We start from the raw sequence: 8,499 nt of genomic DNA on the forward strand, positions 1-8,499 counted from the left end.
TTGATAACAGGATTACAGGTTTATAAATGAAGACATGGAGTTGCCATGTTAGTGTATTGAGAAGATGAAATACTTCCATCATGTACAGAGTAGCAAGTGGTCAAAATTTGTATTTCGAATTACTCCACAGTGGAAGAACTTGTAGCTATGCTGTATATACCACTGAGCAAACAAATTAAGGTAAACAACTTCTGCAGTCGTTGATAATTAGGGCCTGTGTTGACAGTCTCAGCAGAGCACTCTGGATTTTCAAGGTTGCAAAAAGTCCATTAGAAAAGTAGCTGAAAATGGTGGAAACACTGCGAGGAGCCAGCAACAGCTGTGTGCCTTGCAGCGTCTCCTTTGCAGGTAAAAATAACAGCAGGGCAAAACTTATCCTCACTTGGCCCCGTGCTCTGGTGGGTTTTGCATTACTGGGCTGCTGTTTAGGATGCCTTAGCCAAAACTCTTGTGAACTTGGTGTCATTCAGGTTCAGTAATGCTTGAGGCTTCGTGCCTTTGAAAGAATCGAATACGCCTTTCATTCTGTTGTGTTTAGAACTTATTTTTACTTTGTATTTGAAGTTCGACAGATTCCTTAAGAAGTAATTCTCCTGTGGAAATGGAGACAAACACGGAGCCAATGGATCCCTTGAGCGCAAATGCAAGTGGTCTTGCAGCACAGCTGGAAAGTGAGTACATTGCATTCAGAATTGCAAATCAATTCATTTCTGATACTTGTACCGAAGAAAGACCTTGCTAAACTATAGAACTCTGGATCCAGAGACCTCTCATTTGGTTCTGCTCTTCTGCTAGCCAACGAGAAGGACTTGTAAAAGAAATTATGAAGTTCATTGTTGGTACTGTCCCTAAAAAGCTGTCCTATCATGAGCAGGGAAGCTAAATCTCTTCTGTTAGAGAAGCCCTGCGTATGGCAGCTCTTAGCTGAGCTGGTGCCAAAGAAAAGGGGTAGCCTCTGATCACTTCCTGTGTACAATAGATCAGTAGCCTCAAAGTGTTCAAAATTCCCATTTCTTCTTTCTCCTTTGCAAATTATCTTCTCCATATACATATACTTTTTGTTCTTTGTATGTGAAACGATTAAAAGTCAAACCAGCATTAGTTAATTTTCTGTGCATATTAGCAGACAGAACTCAAAATGCAGATGGGAAAGTCCAGGAAGACTGGACTTGTCAGAAGCTTGCCAGTACTTGGGGATTTACTGGCAAACCATATAGAGTAAAATTATGCAATGATTTGGGCTGTACAAGAGCAAACTGTGTATACTCATACTAATGTCTTGGCCAAGCAAACCTACTGCAGTAACCACATAACCAGGCATGTAGTAAAGTACTTGGTTTCTTCCAGCCCCAGGAAGTGTTGCTATGGAGGCCAGCTCAGATGGAGAGGAGGATGCAGAAAATGCAGACAAGGTAACAGAAACTGTAATGAATGGCAGCATGAAGGAGACACTGAGCCTTACTGTAGACGCTAAAACTGAAACGGCTGTTTTCAAAAGGTGAGAATTTACTCCTTCTGTATTGCCTTCCCGCTCTTGTTTTACAACACTGTCATCAGAAAGAGTTATAAGTGAAAATTCCTAAGTGTCTAACTAGAACCCTTTTCCTCCAAATGTAATTGTCTTGAGACTTTATTTCCAGTTAATTACTAGAATAAGATTTTTCTTATCAAATCTGATTTTTCATTGGAAGGTTAGCAGTAGAAGACTGACCTCATTTTGAGCCTGATGCACATTACCACGCCATTTCAATGTACATTAAAATAATGGTACAGTTGTAGATTAAAGCCAAAGCCTTTTAAACTTTGCCCTGAGTATTTGATTTGGAATTTGGTCTCTTGTGAAAGGAGGTTGGAAGGGAGAGATGGAAGGGCAGCGAGGCACTGCTCTTGAGAGTAATTAGTCAGAAATCTCTCTTCTTGTTCTCTAGCTCTCATTCTTCTGTTTCCTATGTCTTAGTTTTAAATGATGAGAAGAAATTTTCTATGTGTTTTAGGGATTGTTTAATAGAGCCTCCATCTTTCCAAATTAAAAACTTCCCAGTTCCTATGCTGTCCTTAAATGCATCTTAATTCTAGCTGTCCTGTTAGTAGATAAGTACGGCTGATTCTGGACGCTCTGGGAATTGAAATGTAACAGCTTTCAGTCACTCTTGTTTCTGTCCTTCTGAATATCTAAGTAATAAATTGTAACTCACATCAAGTGCCATGAGATGCTTTTCCACCTTGGGGGAGGGAGTGTTTCTGACCGCACAGCACTTAGAAAATCAAGTGGCTGTTAGAGAAATTGAACCTCAGCAGTTTATTGGAGCAGTGTAACTCTGGAGTGGGATATCATGGCATCAGAACGACTTCTTGACTTAGTAAATGATGCACCTTCTCTCCAGTTCGTTCTGTATTTTAAAGAATACTTTTATATGGTCTGCACTTCTGTTGTTACATTCCAGTCACGGTTGGATATCAGTGGTGCTGTTACATTTAAATGGCTTTAAATGACAGGTTCTGTGGCCTCTGATAAGAGTGCAGAAAATGAAGTTAATATGAGTAGGCAGCACACGGTGGCGGTTGCTGCCTGTCGTCATGTAGTTATTTGCCTGAGCTGTGGATCTTCGCAGCTGAAAGGAGAGAGGTGCAAAGAGAGGGAATATGAATCTGGGAGAGGGGATGTTAAGTGTGGAAGAGAACTGAAGGGATGAGATCTTAAATGTGGACTGCTTAGGTCCATTGTAGAGATGATTGGTCTCATATTGGTCAGAGCTCACGTGGCTTTCTTTGAACCTGCTTATAAATATGCCTGGACAGCAAATGGGAAACAGTTATTTTTATCCAGAGGAAATAATATTTAAAAAATAAAATAAAATTCAATTCAGATGAAGAGTGGAGATCACACTCTGACCTGTGTATCTGGCAAAGTGGGTGCTCTCAGACCTAAGTTCTGCATAAGTTTCTGCCAACAGAAGATGGATGGTGATTAAATCAGTGCTGAGGAGAAGCATTGTAAGAACAGGAGCTGCTGTGCGGAAAGCTGCAAAGGAGAAAAATGGCTTTTGAGTTTAGCTCATAAGGGAGGAGAAGTTGAGAAGGAGAAGGGAGGCTACCTCTTTAAAAATAATTCCAAAAGAAATTTAGAAAAGGCCCGGTGTTTGTGGCAAGTATTTCAGACAAACAGAGTTTCGATGCAAATGAGGTAATAAATCAGATGGAATAATGGGTGTTGGTGAGTGTTCACAAGGATGAGACGTTATTTTGTAGGCTGCGTAGATTTAAGGATGTGTAGGAGGAAAGGGAAGGATTCTTTGGAAGAGTGAGGGTGTGCATTGACAGGAGAGCTGTAAGAGCAGGAAGAGAAAACAACAATGACTTTAAAATGCTCCTGATGACTTTGCTAGACTTACTGCTGCAGGAAACAACTCGGTCATCTGTAGAGCTGCCCTTTGCCCTTATAGGTGTACAGTTAACTTTGTACATTAATGTGCTAATCGGGGCCTGAATCAATGGGACAAGGTGGGAAGCCAGAGCTTTTGTGCTTCTCTATAGTAGCAAAACACAAGTGTGTTTCCCAGTGTGAGTGCTCTGCCTTTCCACCCAACTGTGTTCGTTTTCATGTCTAAGAAGACGCTGATGAATTGAAATAGAGCAATTGATGGTATACGCAGCATATATGCTTCATGCTTTGCTATGTAGTCTTCAGGTAGTTTACTTACAGAAATGGTGATGAGTGATTCTGCTAATTTGCTTTACGGGCAGACGTTGTCAATTCCAATTTCTAAGGGAATCTTGAATTTCTTTTATACTTTCTTCCTTCTGTTTTTTGCATACTTATGGCTTCAGAGTGTTGAAATCCTATCGGTATGTACAGCAAAGGATTGTAACCCCGATTGTTACCGCTTTGGGCTTCACACACATTCCTTATTTACTTCCTGGTTGTATTTGTAATCATTGTATTTCCTGCATTTTTATCCAGTCAGTTTGTAATGGTTTTGAACGCCGGTGCCTTAATAAGTGTTTGTTAAGTCCAGAATCATGTGCCTGATCTTCATGTTTCAGTCATAATTTAAAATCCATTTGCATGTGAAACACCAAACCCTTCTCCCTATTTTCTGTGGTTGTCTGAAATGTATTGTAACTTAATAATCAAACTCACAAATTAAATGCCTTGTTTCCTTTCATGTAGTGAGGAAGGAAAATTGTCTACCTCGCAGGATGCTTCTTGTAAATATGTGGTAGAGGAGAATGCAGAGGTTGCAGAAGAGGCTCCTTCGGCTTTGCAGCCCGCTAACAGCAGTCCAGAGCAGAGGTAACTGCACTCAGAGATCCTTTCAACTCTCTTAAGTAGCAGCCCGTACATTTTTCTATGCTAGAACCAATCTAAAGAGGTCTGAGTTTAATTCAATCTACACTTGCATCTATTTAGAAGATTCTTACAGCTGTGTTGTCCAGCCATGCTGAGATTCTTGAGTTGCCAGAAAGGTTTTTGCCTTGTATTATTTGACTTGCTAATATTGTTGTAAATATTTCTCTTCTCCCTCTGTTCTGTTCTATGTGTCAGTTCACTATACAGACTTGACGATAATTAAGAAAGCTATGATTGGAAAGAGGGGGATACATTTCACTTTGTCCTGAGCATTGACATGAGGGGGGGCTGCCGTTTCTCATCCTGTGTTTGTACTGCAGGACAGCTGCAGTTGTGTGGAAGGGAAATGCCTCAAATCACGTTTGTTTAATTGTGAACTAGTCAAATAATTGCCTCCAGTTTTGAATCGCTTTGTCTTCATGAGGTATTAACCTAAATACTTGTGGATTTGGAGAAAACTTCTCAAAGTACATAAATTGTTTGCAATAAAGCTTTCTGGAGCAGTCTGGATTGCTCAGCATATGTGTTGGAGGAAAGAAAATGTGGTGCTTTGGCAGGTTGGCTGCTGGTGTGTAGTCTTGGAGAATAGTGGTTCAGTAAACAGCTCAGAGGTGACAGCTGTCAAACAGAGAAAGTTGTTTGTAAACACCGTAACAGAGAAGAATTTAAAGCAGGTGAGAAGAATCCCACCTTTGAGAGTGGTGCTCGGTGAGAGCCTTGCTCAGGGACTTAGGTCCGAGCAGTGTCTGGCAGAGGTAGCTTCCAACTGCTGCTGTGCAAAAGTAAGGATAATTTTGCACTGCTTCAGCCTCCTTCCTGACAGAAGTCTCAGATGGCTGGAACTGATCGTTGAAGGCAGAAAGCTGCAGTTGAGCCGGTCCACACAAGCTATGCAGCTCAGACAAGGCGAAGAGAGCCTTATTTCCCATACTTAGTACATTTGCCTAGAGATTAATTGCACGTTTCCTCTGGGAACGAATGGCTTGTTGCACATTACAGTATTACAATTCCAAAAGATTGTGCTGGCATTAATGCTGGTGTTTCTTAATCCAGATAGAATTTAGTGCGCTAAAAGGAACTGTGCTGTCTTAAGTAAACCCCTTGTAAAAGGAATACGTGTTACTCAGTTACTGAATTCTGAGTAATCCCTGGGGTCTGTTCCTCCTCCTTTTTGGGGAGCTGCAAGAGTTCTGACGAGGAGCATATTCTGAAGGGAGGGGGGATTTTGCTTAACTAAAAGCAATTCCAGGGATTGCTTTTGTCTTGCACTATAGACAGGAGTATGATTTTTGAATATATAAATATGCAAAGGTGTATTTTAATAGTTAACTTACAATAGCTTAAAGGGTATTTTCTCGACTTCCACAGATACAAAACTATTATTAGAGGCACTCAGTATTTCTCACAGAAATGTTCTGAACGTGTTAGTTATTTGGTAAGACTGTAGGCACCACTGCACTCTTTGCTTTCCAGTCAAGAGAAAATTTAAAGCCTTTGGAAGCTGAGATTGAGAAAATAGCCTGACATGTAATACAACAGAACTCTACTGAATGTTTTGATTATACTCTGTGGGAACTAAAGGGTGTGAGCCTATTCAAAACCAGGGATTCTGTCTGTTTGGGACTAGTTTGAGCAGGTACGTTTTGCATCTGGGACCTGAGATTACACTGAAATTTTTTGGTAAGCCTGAACTTCCTAGTCTGCATACGTTCAGTAAACTTAATCAAGAAATTGATTCTAATTGGAACGGAACTGCAGAAACACAGAAACTCAGTCTTCCATGGCCTCTTTTTTTTATCTAGAGGTATTGTTTTTATCAGTACAGTATTTCTAGCAGTGCTAAGCATTATATGATAGGGAAGAAAGAACTGTGTGGGTACTTGCCTTCTGTGGTGATTGCCTTCTTAGTAAAGATGCTCGTCTTAACCGGCAGAGGGCTCTCAGAGCCAGCAGTTCCTCGGATTGCTTTTGGGTTACAGGGAATCTCGAGGAACTCCTTTCACAGAATGTGGCTGGCTTCATTGCAGCTCAGTGTTTTCTCTAAAGGTGACTGTCACAGCAGATCCTCATATACGTACAGAACAAATATCTAGATAAACTGGATTGTACTTTTGGGGCTCCATGCATGCGTGACTAGTGGGAGGAGTCCCTAGGTAGGTCTTTGGCTGGTGGCCGTAATAATCATCTCTGCTAGGAACCCTTTTCTGCCATGGATGTTTTCCAATTAGTGCATAGCTTACTGCTTTCTGAACTGTCAGCACTCCTCTCTGTGCAGCACTTGTTTCTTACCTTACGGGTATCTCTAAAAAGTGTTTAACTTTGTCTAGTGCTGTCTGTCTTTTTATCTAATATGTACGTATTTTTTCTTAATGAGTGTTTTTAGTGCTTAGCAGCCAAAGACTTAGCTAGGGGGACTCCTGCTGGTCATGTGCATGTAGAGCACGGACCCAAGAGTGGCTTCTCTGTGATGTACACCATCAGAGAACAGGAGTTACAGGTAATTTTTCTCATGTGGTTCCAAATGGTTTTTATATTTGTTAAAGGAAGCTCCACGTGTGTTCAGCAGACTTGCGCTAAATGGAAACTGAGATATTTTTTCTTTTGCTTTTGTTGCTTGCAGTTCTTAATGTTTTTACTCACAACTGATTTGCTCTTTTCATCTGCATTACACCAGAGCAACTGAACTCACATGTTTACCCAAGCTTATCTAGAACTGTATATTCTGTTCCCATTTTCACTCTTACAGGTTTGCTCTTTAACTTCTTCCATACTTCATCAGCCTTTCATAGTAATGGACTGAAGTTCAAAGTATTAGTGAAACAGCAGCTTATAAACTTAATCAGCAAAGCGGTCTTTTTTCCTGTTGTGTCTTAGCTGCTTGTTTTCAAATGCAAACTGAAGTATCCCAGCATCATCTGTTGCCTCACAGAGTAAGCTGTGGAGAAGTCTCAGCAGCATGCTGGTTTTTTAGGGGGAGAGATCAGCAGCTACAGAGATCGTTCAGTAACTCATTGAGGATCAAACACATTTCACTAGTATGCTGAGCTACTTTGGCTATGCCAAACTAGATAGAACTCCAGAAAAGGATGAGTATGTAATTAGCTCGTTCCCTCTTTTTAGCTCTGCGGAATTCTGTTCTGAAAAAGTTTAATTATGCTTGCAGGAAAGCTTGTGGGTTTTGGCTTCCCTGTGGGGCAAATGTTTAGAACCTTGTAATCTGAATTGTAGAAATCAGTAGATGGGAAGGAATGTCACAGCCTTTGCTAGTGACAACCTTGTCTGAATGAAACTTCCCAGGGACCCACAGAAATCACAGAGTCCAACTTCTGCACACCAGGACTTAACTGTATGCTTGAGCATTGTCTAAATGCTCCTTGAACTTGGGGCCATGCTCAGCACTCTGGTGCGGAACCTTACCTTAACATCCCCCTGACCCTCCCCTGACACAGCTTCGTGCTGTTTCCTTGGGCCCTGTCGCTGTCTGTCACACGGAGCAGAGCCCAGCGCTGCCCCTCTGCTTCCTGTGAGGAGCTGCCTCCCCTCTGCTCCGGGCTGAACAAACCCAGGCACCTCACCTGCCCCTCACACGCCTTGCCCTCCAGACCTTTCACCAGCTTCATAGCCCTCCCCTGGATGCTCTCTAACAGTTTTATGTCCTTCTGGCATTGTGGCACCCAAATGGCATGCAGTGCTGGAGGTGAGGCCGCACAGCGCAGAGCAGAGCAGGACAACCCCTCCCCTCAACAGTGCAGTGCAGTGCAGGGCCCGGTGCATTCCCTTTGGGCAACCAGGGCACACTGCTGGCTCACATCAACTTGCCACCAGACCGAACAGCAGATCCCTTTCTGTGCAGCTGCTCTCTGGCTTTTTTCCCCCACTCTGAATATTCAGCCAGGGCTGACCGATCCCAGGTGGGAAATGCAGCTCTTGTTGAACTCCACGTGGTCGGTGATTTCCCAGTGCTTTAATCTGTCAAGATCTCTCTGCGAGGCCTCTCCACCTCGAGGAACTCAGCAGCTCTTCCTGGTTTTGTTACTTTAGCATTGTCTGCAGATCTGGGCATGTGGAAAATATATATATATATATATATATAAAGAAATTGACACCAGCTGTTTCTTGTACACTTACATCCTTTTTTGGCCTCTTAG

General features: G+C 42.1%; 1 protein-coding gene across 31 annotated transcripts in view; it reads left to right on the forward strand.

Moving 5' to 3' along the window:
* The window catches only part of PPP6R3 (protein phosphatase 6 regulatory subunit 3), a 70,451-nt gene that overhangs the window by 35,282 nt on the left and 26,670 nt on the right, over positions 1-8,499 (forward strand). For 19 of the 31 annotated variants that reach the window (XR_014946377.1, XR_014946367.1, XR_014946369.1 and 16 more), the window contains 4 exons: positions 565-671; positions 1,348-1,498; positions 3,829-3,846; positions 4,172-4,294. Coding sequence is in view for 1 of the 31 variants with exons in the window: in XM_015863790.3 (XP_015719276.2) it covers positions 565-671; positions 1,348-1,498; positions 3,829-3,846; positions 4,172-4,294 (399 nt within the window). In the remaining 30 variants the exon portion in view is untranslated. Of the gene's footprint in view, positions 1-564; positions 672-1,347; positions 1,499-3,828; positions 3,847-4,171; positions 4,295-6,725; positions 6,849-8,499 lie in introns of all 31 variants that reach the window. The other 12 variants (XR_014946382.1, XR_014946392.1, XR_014946390.1 and 9 more) reach the window with 3 other exon arrangements.

Source organism: Coturnix japonica, chromosome 5 (genome assembly GCF_054131305.1).
Source record: "Coturnix japonica strain WE chromosome 5, WE-NBRP24, whole genome shotgun sequence".
In the NCBI taxonomy this organism is placed as follows: Eukaryota; Metazoa; Chordata; class Aves; order Galliformes; family Phasianidae; genus Coturnix; species Coturnix japonica.